A 15,359-nucleotide genomic window follows, 5' to 3' on the forward strand; every position below is an offset into this window, starting at 1 on the left:
CCGTCCCTTTTCCTATTCCTTTCACAGCTACCACTCCCGTCTTGCGACCAAAATCCAGTACCTTACTGCTGATCAATGATAGCTCAGTGCCCGTGTCTCTCCAGATCCGTACTGGAACTGGGGTGCCTCCCTCCCTCACAGACACGGTTCCGTTTGACATACAAGTCTCAGACCCTTCTCGTACTCTGTCTACCCGGGGGATTTCTTGTCTATTTACTGATTACCACGGCACATCCAATAGGGACTGCTGCTTTCCCTCTTCCTGTCTCCTTCCTCGGAGCAAAGCACCTAGATGCAATATGTCCCCCCTTTCCACAATTAAAACAGGTCAAGCCCGGAAATCTCTGGCCGTCCTGCCTCTCCTCCTCTTCCTCCTCCATGGACAACGCCGTATATGCCCGCTGTGCCTTCCCTTTTAACACACTTTGTAACAACGCCACCCACTGATCTCTGGGCCACTTCTGATTCATTGCCACTTTTTCAAAAAGCAAGAAATAACTATCAACATCCGTCTCCTCGAACGGAGGTACTAACCTCAACTCCCAACTAACATTAAGCCGCTCATCTCGGTCTGACCCCTGAACTCGTTGCTCTTGCCTTAACTTCTCCATCTCCAAGTCATGTTTCCTCTGTTTCTCTGCCTCCCTCTCTTTCTCGACCCTTTCTTTCTCCTTCTCAGCTCTTTCCCTCTCTTTCTCTCTCTCTCTCTCTCAGCTCTGTCTTTCTCCTTCTCAGCTGCTTCCAGCTGTTTTAACTGAATTTCGTGCTCTTTGTTTCTCAGCTCTTTCCTGCTCCCGTTTCACCTCTAACTCCTTTAGCTGGAGCGCATGCTCCCCTTCTCTCTCGGCCCTTTCTTTCTCCTTCTCAGTTCTTTCCCTCTCTCTCTCTCTCTCGGCTCCGTCTTTCTCCTTCTCAGCTGCTTCCAGCTGCTTTAACTTAATTGCATGTTCCAACCTTAATTTCTCCAACTCTAACTGAGCCATCCCACTAGCTGGTACCTTTTCAGGGATATTTTCCAATACCTCAGCTGCAAACACATTCTTCCCAATATAATACTGAGTTATTGCCCTTTGCACCTCCCGCTTTTTCATTGACAACCTCACCTCTGCGAGGTTTAACCCCTTCGCCAAATTTATCAAGTCTGATTTGGTGGCCGCCTCTAGCGCCTCCAGAGTCGGGTTTTCTATAAATTCACCCACGTCCATCTTTGCTGGTTTCCTGTCTGGCTACCCGCGTAACCAGATCCAAGTTTGGACTTACAAGCCCGATTCCCTGGCCTCCCAATTTGGTGTCAAATCCCGGATGAGCCCCCAATTGTTACGTACCCCGTAACTGGGTCACTTACCAGCAAAGATAGAGAGGTCCGTTGAAGTCTGATGGTACTATTTTTAACAGTATTTATTGATAAAAATACACAAAATAATATCAATGCAAACATACGGATAATATACTTGGTCAATACTAAATCTAAAAGCGCGGGTATAATAATAATCAATAAGGAATAGCTCTATCGTTGTCTAGGGGATAATGTATTGTCCGATGGAAATATAAAATTCACTTTAGTTCATTCAAGCTGCAGCTTTTTGGTTGGAGAGAAAGACGGGTTAAAACTTGCCCATTCCTTTTATGGTGTCAATCCTTTGAGAGTCGTTGGGAGTAGATTTAGCTAAAAACCATTCTTCTGGGGTAAAGGCCACCGATTCCGGGGCAAATGGAAAAGGACGCACGTGGCCTCCCCCCCCCCCCCCCCCCCCCCGGTTTTTTGCTATTACGGGATCACTAGCGTTTCTTCTGGTGCGTCTGAAGGGGCTGTTCCTCAGACCCTCTTTTATCCTGACTCACAGGGTCTCAGATGTCAATCAGGGTGGGATGATGCAATCCCTCCACCAACCCCCCCTCGGTTCATTGCCTGGGGGCTTCGATGCATCGTACAGGATTCAATACACAAGTCCGTCTCCAAGAGACAATAGCCGTTTCCAATGGTTCCACCTTTCGGAGGCCAGGACACATTCCAAACTCTTTGTGGATTCTGCATGTCTTTCTCTCATTCCCTGGGTCTCCTGACTCGAATCAATAGCGATCCTGCCATTCTCAAAAAGGAGAGGGCCATGGGCGTAACACTATTCTCTCACTTCTTATCCTCTTGCTCTTCACATACTTATAGAATGCCTTGGGGTTTTCATTAATCCTCCTCGCAAGGCCTTCTCATGGCCCCTTCTGGCTCTCCTAATTTCATCCTTAAGCTCCTTCCTGCTAGTCTTATAATTTTCTAGATCTCTATCATTACCTAGATTTTTGAACCTTTCATAAGCTTTTCTTTTATTCTTGACTAGATTTTCAACAGCCTTTGTACAGCACGGTTCCTGTACCCTACCATCCTTTCCCTGTCTCATTGGAACATACCTATGCAGAACGCCACGCAAATATCCCCTGAACATTTGCCACATTTCTACCATACATTTCCCAGGGAACATCAGGTCCCAATTTATGCTTCCAAGTTCCTGCCTGATAGCTTCATATTTCCCCTTAGTCCAATTAAACGCTTTCCTAATTTGTCTGTTCCTATCCCTCTCCAATGCTCTGGTAAAGGAGATAGAATTGGGATCACTATCTCCAAAATGCTCTCCCACTGAGAGATCTGACACCTGACCAGGTTCATTTCCCAATACGAGATCAAGTACAGCCTCTCCTCTTGTAGGCTTATCTACATATTGAGTCAGGAAACCTTCCTGAACACACCTAACAAACTCCACCCCATCTCAACCCCTCGCTCTAGGGAGATGCCAATCATTATTGAGGAAATTAAATTCTCCCACCACAACAACCCTGTTATTATTACACTTTTCCAGAATCTGTCTCCCTATCTGCTCCTCGATGTCCCTGTTACTATTGGGTGGTCTATAAAAAAACACCCAGTATGTGTTATTGACCCCTTCCTGTTCCTAACTACCAACCCACAGAGACTCTGTAGACAACCTCTCCATGACTTCCTCCTTTGCTGCTGCCGTGACACTATCTCTGATCAACGTGCCAAGCCCCCACCTCTTTTACCTCCCTCCCTGTCCTTTCTGAAACATCTAAAGCCTGGTACTCGAAGTAACCATTCCTGTCCCTGAGCCATCCAAGTCTCTGCCACATCATAGCTCCAAGTGCTGATCCACACTCTAAGCTCATCCGCTTTATTCATGATACTCCTCACATTAAAACAGACAAATTTCAAACCATCAGTCTGAGTATATCCCTTCTCTATCACCTGCCTACCCTCCCTCTCGCACTGTCTCCAAGCTTTCTCTATATCTGAGCCAACCGCCTCTTCCCGTCTCTTTATATTCTTGTGGGCAGATTTACTAGAACTGTTGGGAGTGGTTTAAACTGATATGACAGGGCGATGGGAACCAGGATGTAGAGCTGAGGATGAACCAGCAGGTTTACAAGTAGATGATGGCCGTAACAGGAACGTAAGGAAGGAAAAGCCAATGACTGGGTACAAAGAGTTAAATTGTACCAGAGAGACAAAATTCAGAAGGGCAAAGAATGCAAGACTGTAAGTGCTGTATTTAAATGCTTATAGCATTTGGAATAAGATGGATGAACTCACGGCACAATTAGAGATTGGTCGGTATGACGCTGTGGGCATCACTGAGTTGTGCTTGACGAATCTTTGAATTTTTGATGCAACAAAAAACCAGATGAGGGCAGGGCTGTGAATGTTGTAAACTTTCGCAAGGACGTTGATGAGGTTCCCACATGGTAAGCTGGTCAAGAAGGTTAGGTCCCATGAAACCCTGGAAGAGCAAGTGAGGCGGATTGAAAATTGGCTCAGAGGGGCGTTCCTCAGACCGAAGGCTGGTGACCAGCAGTAAGCCAGTGTTGGGATCTTGTTATCTGTAGTTTATATAAAAGATTTGGATGCAAATGAACAAGGCTCAATCAGTTATCCTAGATCACCAGGAGGTCTTGATTAGTCAGGGAAGTGTGTCAAAGAATGGCAAATTGACTTCAATATGGATAAGTGAGAGGTGATGCAGTTTGGAAAGTCAAACCAACATATGACATGTACTATGAATGGTAGGCCACGCGGGAGTATTAAGTGCGTCATAAGTAGACAGGGTGGTGAAGAAGGCATTTGGCAAATTGGCCTTCAGCAGTCAAGGAGCTGGCACGATACTGCAGTTGTACAAGTCATTGCTGAGGCCACACTTGGGAGATTAGTACAGGTTTTGTTGTCCTGTTATTGGAAAAGTGTAGCTAAACTGGAAACAGTGCAGAGAAAATTTACAAGGACGAGAGGGCTTGGGTCATTGGGGGAAGTTGGCCAGGCCACAGCTTTATTTGTTGGGACGTTGGAGAATGAGGAGCGATCTTAAAATTATGAGAGGCATAGATTCAGTGGATGGAAAGTCTTCTCCCCAGTGTCGGGAGTCGAAAACTGGGGGACGAGGTTGTAAGAGAGAGGAGAAAGATTTAGGAAGGAGCTGATCAAACTACCTTCCTGAGCATGGGCCAAAGGGCCTATATGAATCTGGTATCCCACAAAGACAAGTTCCCTGCAGACTGCTGGCCTTCGCGAATGTAGGGTTACTGCCTTGGGGAAGGGCTTTTTGCTGTCCGTCACTCTGAATGTCCATTTCCCATAACAGGCTGTAACCAACCGACAAGATGTGTAAATCATTCACTGAGGGTCAGCAGGAAACAGAGGTAATGAGTATTTATTGCATCTGTCTGGAACACACACCATTTGATCAGTATAATCATCACTGCATTCGATTTCATCAGATTATCACTCAAACATTCATAATTATGGTTCAAGGCTTCAATCTAGAAGTACTGGCACAAATTCAAGTTCATTAAAGTGAATTACATTAGTGCAGGTAGAAAAGAGTTATCACACACGTTTAATGAAGGAACACATAGCAGCATAGGAACCACACAGGTCAGAGAGAGAGAATCTCTCTCTACACTGTTCCGTCCCACCCTCCCGGGGTCAGATACAGAGAGAATCTCTCTACACCATCCCATCACATCTTCCCCGGGTCAGACACAGAGAGAATCTCTCTCTACACTGTTCCATCCCACACTCCCGGGGTCAGACACAGAGTGAAACTCCCACTACACCTTCCCATCACACGCTCCTGGGCCAGACACAAAGTGAAGCTCATTCCACACTGTCCTGTCACACACTCCCGGGGTCAGACACAGACTGTGTACCACATGTACATGGAGTGCGTGTGGCTGCAACCCCTTTTTGTGTATCTGCGTTGGCTGCTTCTCACCTTCTGGTTGCATTTTAGCCCCACCCTATTTATATATGGTCATACAGTGAGGAGGGGAGCATGGAGGGATGAGAATGTCCTTGTCAACTTGCTCCTGGGGCTGGCAATAACAGCCATCCGAGGGTCTTGGAAACGGGTGGCGGGAGGATCTGCCCGGGCAGACTGCCTGGCGAAATTTAGGGGGTATGTTCGTGCCCGGGTAAATATGGAGAAGGGACACACACAGTCCACGGCGACCTTAGAGGTGTTCTGGGACCATTGGGCTCTGCAGGGTGTAAATGCCATCATTGATAGAGATGGAAACATTTTGGTTTAATGTGTATTGTCTATAGTGAAATAATTGTGTTAGTCACTGTTTTGTATATGTAACACTGAATTTGTAATAAAGATATTTTGTATGGAAAGAAAAAGAGGTCAGACACAGAGTGAATCTCCCTCCACACCGTCCCATCACACACTCCCGGGGTCAGACACAGAGTGAAGATCCCTCCACACCGTCCCATCACACACTCCCGGGGTCAGACACAGAGTGAATCTCCCTCCACACTGTCCCATCACACACTCCCAGAGTCAGACACAGAGTGAATCTCCCTCCACACCGTCCCATCACACACTCCCGGGGTCAGACACAGAGTGAAGATCCCTCCACACCGTCCCATCACACACTCCCGGGGTCAGACACAGAGTGAATCTCCCTCCACACCGTCCCATCAGACACTCCCAGGGTCAGACACAGAGTGAATCTCCCTCCACACACTCACAGAGTCAGACACAGAGTGAACCTCCCTGCACACCGTCCGATCACACACTCCCGGGGTCAGACACAGAGTGAATCTCCCTCCACACCGTCCCATCACACACTCCCAGAGTCAGACACAGAGTGAAGATCCCTCCACACACTCACAGAGTCAGACACAGAGTGAACCTCCCTGCACACCGTCCGATCACACACTCACAGAGTCAACGACACAGAGTGAATTGCCCTCCACACCATCCCATCACACACAGCTCCACTCTCGGAAGCTCTGCAAGTTCTGCACTGGAAGATGTTACTGTCAGGACAGTTCAGCTATTCTGATCTTCACACCCACACACAAGAGGAGTGAAAATCTGCAACTGTCTCGTGTACAAAAAGTTCCCTCTGGCCTGCAGGGCTCAGGACAGATCAGCAGACTGATCCTGATGAAGTCGATGTGAGGAAACAAACACCTCCACCCTTTCCAACTGTTCCTGAGCCTGGGACCAATGCACGGACAATCACCGCACGGGAATCCCATGGAACTGGTCCCTTCAATGGAGGGAGGCTGAGGCGAGAGAGGTGAGCTGGGTGAAGAGGGAGACGAAGAGTGGGTAGCAGGAAGAGGCTGGTCTGGATATAGGGGGTAAGAAAGGGAGATGGGGTAAGAGAGACTGGTCTGGATATAGGGGGTAAGAAAGGGAGATGGGGTAAGAGAGACTGGTCTGGTGCAGGGGGTAAGAAAGGGAGATGGGGTAAGAGACTGGTCTGGTGCAGGGGGTAAGAAAGGGAGATGGGGTAAGAGACTGGTCTGTTGCAGGGGGTAAGAAAGGGAGATGGGGTAAGAGACTGGTCTGGTGCAGGGGTAAGAAAGGGAGACGGGGTAAGACAGACTGGTCTGGTGCAGGGGGTAAGAAAGGGAGATGGGGAAAGAGACTGGTCTGGTGCAGGGGTAAGAAAGGGAGATGGGGTAAGAGAGACTGGTCTGGTGCAGGGGGTAAGAAAGGGAGATGGGGAAAGAGAGACTGGTCTGGTGCAGGGGGTAAGAAAGGGAGATGGGGTAAGAGAGACTGGTCTGGTGCAGGGGGTAAGAAAGGGAGATGGGGTAAGAGAGACTGGTCTGGTGCAGGGGGTAAGAAAGGGAGATGGGGGAAAGAGAGACTGGTCTGGTGCAGGGGGTAAGAAAGGGAGATGGGGGAAAGAGACTGGTCTGGTGCAGGGGGTAAGAAAGGGAGACGGGGTAAGAGAGACTGGTCTGGTGCAGGGGGTAAGAAAGGGAGATGGGGTAAGAGAGACTGGTCTGGTGCAGGGGGGTAAGAAAGGGAGACGGGGAAAGAGAGACTGGTCTGGTGCAGGGGGGTAAGAAAGGGAGACGGGGAAAGAGAGACTGGTTTGATGCAGGGGGTAAGAAAGGGAGATGGGGTAAGAGAGACTGGTCTGGTGCAGGGGGTAAGAAAGGGAGATGGGGTAAGAGAGACTGGTCTGGTGCAGGGGGTAAGAAAGGGAGACGGGGAAAGAGAGACTGGTCTGGTGCAGGGGGTAAGAAAGGGAGATGGGGAAAGAGAGACTGGTCTGGTGCAGGGGGTAAGAAAGGGAGATGGGGTAAGAGAGACTGGTCTGGTGCAGGGGGTAAGAAAGGGAGATGGGGTAAGAGAGACTGGTCTGGTGCAGGGGGTAAGAAAGGGAGATGGGGAAAGAGACTGGTCTGGTGCAGGGGGTAAGAAAGGGAGATGGGGTAAGAGAGACTGGTCTGGGTTTAGGGGGTAAGAAAGGGAGATGGGGTAAGAGAGACTGATCTGGGTGCAGGGGGTAAGAGAGACTGGTCTGGGTTTAGGGGGTAAGAAAGGGAGATGGGGGTAAGAGAGACTGGTCTGGGTTTAGGGGGTAAGAAAGGGAGATGGGGTTAAGAGAGACTGGTCTGGGTTTAGGGGGTAAGAAAGGGAGATGGGGAAAGAGAGACTGGTCTGGTGCAGGGGGTAAGAAAGGGAGATGGGGGTAAGAGAGACTGATCTGGGTGCAGGGGGTAAGAGAGACTGGTCTGGGTTTAGGGGGTAAGAAAGGGAGATGGGGGTAAGAGAGACTGGTCTGGGTGCAGGGAGGGACAGAAGAGGCTAGTTGGATGCAGAGGGATGCAGATGTGGGTGGGGTGACTGGACTGCAGGATGCTTTGTCTCATCACCACACTGGTGTTTCAAAGACGTTAAGTATCGGTTCATCCCCATTTTGCACCATCACTACCCCCGGAACCACAAGAGTTTGGAGCCCAGTGCCTGGGTGCCTGCTGCCTCTCCCCTGCCCTCTCTCCTCACTCCTGCCCGTTATCGTACAAATGGTTGGAGGTTGACTGGTCCTGAGATTCACTGGTTAGTCTGACACGGTTCAGCACATTCTCCGAAGTTTCCAGGCCCTCTGAATCTGTCCATAATCCAGCTCCTCAAGCAGATCCCGGCAAAGTTCGGGGTCGTCTGAACGGCCGGTGCGGAGGGCACAAATGGTGGCGGTCTTGCAGGCGTCCTTGCACAGCTCTGCAGTGTGGCCTTTGTGATACAGGAACCAGTACACCTGGAAGAGATGCTCGTCCTTCTGGAAGCGAGTGATGAGGTTATTAAAGTCAGCAGGGAAGGCCCAGTCCATGCCGTAGGCTTCCCGCAGTCGATACAGGAGAGTCCAGCTGGGGCGCCCACTCGCATAGGCCTGGGTCAGATTCAGGATGTAAGTCTCATGATCCAGCACCGATCGCGAGCTTCCCAGGTAATTGCCATCAACCTGATAAATCCGATACCCTGCAACACAGCACAAGGACAGGACTCAGAACGACAGCCAAGGGCACAAGCTCAGACTGCTAAGGGTCAACATGGCTCAATATAGTCCTGCTCACCCCATTGTAACAGGGATATTATGCTTTGGAGTGGGCACGGAAGAGGTTTACCGGGATGTGCCCAGATTGGGGGGGGGGGGGGGGGCATGTGCTGTCGGAGGTTGTTTTCCCTGGAGCAGCAGAGGTTGGGGGGAGATCTGACAGAGGTTTGTAAGATCATGGCAGGTTTAGATAGGATAGATGGACCGTATCTTCTTCCCGGAGTTGAAATGTCTAACACCAGAGGGTACAAGACCATCAGATATAGGAGCAGAATTTGGCCTCCCAAGTCCCCTTATGCCTCAGTTTTTTGTATTTTCTCTCCATTTACAAAATAGTCAACCCTTTCATTTCTTCTACCAAAATGCCCGACCATACACTTCCCAACACCGTATTCCATCTGCAATTTCTTTTGCCCAGTATCCTAATCTGTCTAAGTCCTTCTGCAGCCTCTCGACTTCCTCAACACTACCTGCCCCCCCCACTTATCTTCGTATTATCTGCAAACTTTGCAACAAAGCCATCAATTCCATCGTCCAAATCACTGACATATAACATAAAAAGAATCAGTCACAACACAGACCCCTGTGGAACACCACTAGTCACTGGCAGCCATCCAGAAAAGGCTCCCTTTGTAAGGCAGGCATTTAATTGAGAGGGGCTAATTTTAAAAAGAGATGTGAGGGTAAGTATTTTTTTTAAAAACACAGAGTGGTGGGTTCCTGAAATGTGCTGCCCAGCTGCTGGTAAAGGCAGATACATTAGGGGCTTTTAAAAACGTTTAGATGGCGTCTACTGACAACTCCTTTGCTTGCATCTTCAGAAACAGCTCCATTTCTGTACTTAATATCTCTTTTTTCCCTTTTTAGGGTTCTTTTGAGGACCCTGACCTGGAGTTGCACGCCGACTTCAGTTCTTTGTGGAAATGGGACGCACTCTGGAGGTCACATGACCGGCTGCTTTTCGATATGCCAGGGATGTGGCCTGGACGACTAGCGCGCCTTCACAGTGCCAGATCTTCGTGGCTCTGGAGGCCACATGACCGGCTGCTTTTCGATATGCCAGGGATGTGGCCTGGACGACTAGCGCGCCTTCACAGTGCCAGATCTTCGTGGCTCTGGAGGGCCGGTGCCGCTGCCGCCTGATGCGTCGTGGGAGACGGAAGATTGTAAGCAGCAAGCTGGCTGCTGGTTGTGTGCCCTCAGGCCCGAGTTCTTTGGGCACAGAACTCAGAAGCAATTTTTAACACCATAAATCAGCGAGTTTCTTTGTTGTGTCTCCCCTGTCGCTGTGAATCAGGGACACCTCTTTTCCCTTATTAGGAAGAGAGGGAGAGAGCCTGTGGTATGTTGAACACCGGGTGAACAAGTAGTTTCTGGGGAACTGTGTCGTTACTGACGCTTGCTGCACGCCTGAGTGCTCGGTGGGGGTTGCCGATGCTTTTTTGTCGGGGGGGGGGGGGGTTGTTGCTTTGCTGCTTATGCATGGGTGGGGGAGCTGGGGGTTCTAACATTTAACTGTTACTCATTCTTTGGGGAACTCCTTTGTTTTTGTGGATGTTTGCGAAGAAGAATAATTTCAGGATGTATATTGTATACATTTCTCTGACATTAAATGTACCTTTGAAACCTATTGATAAGCACACAACTGTGAGGAAAATGGAAGGACATGGACATTGTGTAGGCAGAGATCAGTTCAATTGGCCATTTGATTACTAATTCAATTGGTTCAGTAACATTATGTGCTGAAAGGCCAGTTCCTGTCTGTACTACAAACACAGAAAGCCTACAGCACAATACAGGCCCTTCGGCCCACAAAGCTGTGCTGAACATGCCCTTACTTTAGAAATTACTAGGTTTACCCACAGCTCTCTAATTTTCTAAGCTCCATGTACCTATCCAAAAGTCTCTTAAAAGACCCCATCGTATCCACCTCCACTGTTGCCGTCAGTCCATTCCGCGCACTCACCACTCTCTGTGTAAAAAACTTACCCCGACATCTCCTCTGTACCTACTTCCAAGCACCTTAAACCTGTGCTCTCTCGTGTTAGCCATAAAACTGTGCCCTCTCATGTACTGTTCCATGTTCTTAGAAAACTCAAACCCTCAGCTGAGCTGGACACATCTGTTCTCCCACACCCTCATCCCAACCCATTACAGGGTGAACCCATTTGCCTTGAGAGTGTATCTGGCTGGCGAGTGCCTGCATTGTACACTACCAGTAACACTGACTCACGTCCAAGACAAATACAGACCCCCAACAGATCTATACCTGGAGTATTGTGTTCACTTCTGGTCATCTACTATAGGAGGGATGTGCAAGGCTTAAGAGAGGGTGCGGAGGAAATTTACCAGCAGGCTACCTGGATTAGAGACAATGTCTCATGAAGATAAGTTGAGCAAGCGAGAGCTTTTCTTTTTTGAGCAAAAGACAGTGAGAGGTGACTTGAAGATGACAAGAGACACAGATGGAGTGGACAGCTGGAGACTTTTCCAGGGTGGAAATGGCTCAAACAAGAGGCATAATTGTAAGGTCCACTTTTTAAGAAGGGAGGGAGGCAGAAGACCACAAGACAGGAGCAGAATTAGGCCATTCAGCCCATCAAGTCTGCTCCGCCATTCCATCGTGGCTGATCCCGGATCCCACTCAATCCCATACACCTGTTCTATCACCCTATCATTTGATGCCTGACCAATCAGGAAACTATCAATTTTCACTTTAAATAAACCCACAGACTTGGCTTCCACAGCTGTGGCAGAGCATTCCATACATTCACTACTCTCTGGTTAAAAAAATTCCTCCTTCCTCTCAATTTTGAGGCTATGCCCTCTAGTTCTGGATACCCCCACCATAGGCAACATCCTATCCATATCCACCCCATCTAGTCCTTTCAACATTCAGCAGGTTTCAATAAGATCCCCATTCCAGTGAGTACAGGCCCAAAGCTGTCAAGTAATCTTGTGTTAACCCCTTCATTGCTGGAATCATCCTTGTGAACCTCCTCTGGACTCTCTCCAATGATAACACATCCTTTCTGAGATACAAAACTGTTAGCAATACTCCAAGTGTGGCCTGACTAGTATCTTATAAAGGCTCAGCATTATCTCCTTGCTTTTATATTCTATTTCCCTTGAAATAAATGCTAACATTGCATTTGCCTTCTTTACCACAGACTCAACCTGTGAATTAATCTTCTGGGAATCTTGTATGAGGACTCCCAAGTCCCTCTGTACCTCTGATGTTTGAATTTTCTCCCCATTTAGATAATAGTCCACACTATTATTCCTTTTACCAAAATGCATTATTGCACATTTCCCAACACTGTATTCCATCTGCCACTTTTTTGCCCGTTCTTGCAATTTGTCTAAGTCCTTCTGCAATCACATTACTTTCTCAGCACTACCTACCCCTCCACCTATCTTTGTATCATCTGCAAACTTTTGACACAAAGCCATCAATTCCATTATCTAAATAACTGACAAACAATATGAACAGTAGCAGTCCCAATACTGACTCCTGAGGAACACCACTAGTCACTGGCAGCCAACCAGAAAAGGCCGCCTTTATTCCCACTCACTGCCTCCTGCCTGTCAGCCATTCCTCTATCCATGCCAGTATCTTTCCTGTAATGCTATAGGATTTTATCGTTAAGTAGCCTCATGTGTGGCACCTTATCAAACACTTTCAGAAAATCCAATTTAATGACATCCACTACCTCTCCTCTGTCCACCCTGCTTGTTACTTCCTCGAAGAACTCTAACAGATTTGTCAGGCAAGATTTCTCTCTACAGAAACCATGATGACTTTGACTTACCATTAGACTCCAACTATCCTGAAACCTCATCCTTAATAATGGACTCCAACCACTGAGGTTAGGTTAACTGGCCTATAATTCCCTTTCTTCTGATTGGAACATAGAACACTATGGTGCCATCCAGGCCCTTTTGGCCTACAATGTTATCTTAGACCACAGGATACAGCAGCAGAATTAGGCCATTTGGCCCAGGAAAGCAAATGCAATAATAGCATCCATTTCAAGAGGATTAGAATATAAAAGCAAGGATGTAATGTTGAGACTTTATAAAGCACTGGTGAAGTCTCACTTGGAGTATTATGAGTAAATTTGTGTCCCTTATCTTAGAAAGGATGTGCTGAAATGGGACAGGGTTCAAAGGAGGTACACCAGAATGATTCCAGGATTGAATGGCTTGTCATATGAAGAGTGTCTGATGGTTCTGGGCCTGTATTCACTAGAATTCAGAAGAATGAAGAACCATACAGGGCTGAAGTGGGTCCGTGGGTAGGGGACTAGGTAGAGAGTCATTTCTCCCAGTGCAGCCGCTTCACCAAGGTGATCCTGGCAATGAAAGGGTTGCCCTACAAGGGAAGGTTAACCAGGTTGGAAACCTACCCACTGGGGAGGAATGAGGCATAATTCTATAACAATACAAAATCATTCATGAGTAAGACGAATTAAATGCTTAAAACCTTACACACCAATTGTGGACTTCAGGAGGGCCCCGGGACCCAGAGATGGGGGGAGGGGGTTGCAGCCCCTCTGGTTACCTACCGGGGTTGAGGTTGATGTAGGTGGTGACACTTGGGGCGATGAACGCTACAGAAAGCGGACGGCTCAATGTCTCCTCATCGTAAAACACCTCAAACTCATCAACGTGGGTGTGGCCGAAAAACTGGGCGGCAATGGTCCCCTCGTACCTGTGTGGTGGGATGGGGGGGGGGGGGGGAGAGAAGGGTGAATTGGCAGGAATCACAGTGGCAGAGGGGTCAATGACAGGCAGATCATACTCCTTACCACACTCACCTGTTAACAATGCGATAGTAATTCCAACTCCAGACCTTCATGCAGAGGCCGGGGGGGATGTGGCCGATGATGTGGACCTGAGGGAGAGACACACAGCACAGCATGGATACAAGAGGGAGGGGCAGCACTCTCCCTCACCAACACTCCCCTGGCACAGCACTCATGACATCTCATCACAGTGCCCACCCAGCTGTTTCATGCATGGAGCCCACATCCTATGCTGCACATTACTTGTATTTGGAATTATATTTAATTAGCTTATTTGTGGTAATATTTTGTTTTCCATACTATGTGAGATTTATGTTTTGTGGGTGCACTGTGGTCCGGAGGAACGTTGTTTCATTTGGTTGTACTGTATATATTGTTACGTACCCGTGACACGTGACAGTGGTACCCTTGTCACGTGACTGGGGTTGAAGTTATACTGGACATGAGGTAATGGTTTTGTGATGGCGGAGTGATGTCATTTTCCCGCCAGTAGAGGTCATGTGACAGGTTTTTTCTACAGGGTATAAAAGGAAGACCCCACCCTGTCAGGTGGGGCAGTTCGTGGCGGAATTTGCCAAGATGACTTCATGTCACTGCGTGATTTAATGTGATGACGCAGTTTAGTTAAAAATGAAGTTCTATATAATGCCTAAAGTTTAAAAGGTCATTGCCAGTGGTTTCTTTGCTGGTGGAGAGTGAAGAAAAGCTTGGAAGGTAAAAATCGAGGAGAATCGATTTTCGACAGTGGATTGGTTACGACCTTATTTGATCCTCATTCGGAAGGATTTCGTTGACTATTCTTGTTGTTAATCCCTGGGATGACCAGAAAGGATTGAGAATAGTGTGGAAAGAAAGGTCAGTACCTTTAAGCCGTTATATTTTATAGAATTCTTCGTGGGAAAGTTCGACGCCGGGGAATCGAAGGACAACGACGTGGAAGAGAATTTAAATCGCTTTTAAAAGTCTCTCCTTTTAAAAGGACTGTGAGCTTTTGAACTTCCGGCATACCGCTTTAAAGAACTGTTTACTTTCGGCATACCGTTTTAAAGAACTTTTTTTTTCAATACCACTTTAAAGACTGTTTGAACATGCAGCACTATTAAGAACTGTGAATGTGTCGCACAGCAGCTGAGTTCCGATTACGTTTGGATTTGTTTACTTTTGAGGGGGTTTGTTTCAGTGTTTAATAAACGTGTTATTTGTTGTTAAACCCTTGCCTAACTCATCTATATTTATTGTTGCCTGAATACGTAACATTAATTATGGGGGCTCGTCCGGGATTGGATCGTTTGAGTTTAAAATGATTTTTGAATTTTGAATCGGTGTTTTGGTAACGGGGATTGCTCGATTTTTTTTGTTTGTTTGGCTTGTGAGTGGTATTCGGCAACGATAAATATTGATGAGTTTCTGGATTCGCCAGACGCGGATTTGTTAGCGAAGGCGAAAAAAACTGAAGTATCTGAGATTGCTAATAGATTGCAACTTAAAGGTATTTTGGCAACTACATCAAAAGCTGTAATACAGAGAAAAATCGCATCACATTTTGTGGCTTCGGGTGATTTTGATGAATCGATTTTAGAATCGTTTCCAATAAGTAATCTGGAGATGCAGTTGCAAATTGAACAAATGAAGTTGGAACAAAGTAAAGCAGAGTTGGAGCGTTATAAATTGGAATCTGACCAG

At 47.5% G+C, this 15,359-nt stretch overlaps 1 protein-coding gene across 1 annotated transcript in view; it reads right to left on the minus strand.

Moving 5' to 3' along the window:
* Positions 1 to 4,693: 4,693 nt before the first annotated feature.
* smpd1 (sphingomyelin phosphodiesterase 1) overlaps positions 4,694 to 15,359 on the minus strand; it is a 34,513-nt gene continuing 23,847 nt past the window's right edge. The window contains exons 4-6 of the mRNA XM_073044427.1: positions 13,689 to 13,765; positions 13,437 to 13,582; positions 4,694 to 8,792 (exon numbers count right to left, since the gene is read on the minus strand). Of these exons, the coding sequence (XP_072900528.1) occupies positions 8,389 to 8,792; positions 13,437 to 13,582; positions 13,689 to 13,765 (627 nt within the window). The 3' untranslated portion in view covers positions 4,694 to 8,388. The remainder of the gene's footprint in view (positions 8,793 to 13,436; positions 13,583 to 13,688; positions 13,766 to 15,359) is intronic.

The sequence above is a fragment of the Hemitrygon akajei genome, chromosome 4, assembly GCF_048418815.1.
Source record: "Hemitrygon akajei chromosome 4, sHemAka1.3, whole genome shotgun sequence".
NCBI classification, from domain to species: Eukaryota; Metazoa; Chordata; class Chondrichthyes; order Myliobatiformes; family Dasyatidae; genus Hemitrygon; species Hemitrygon akajei.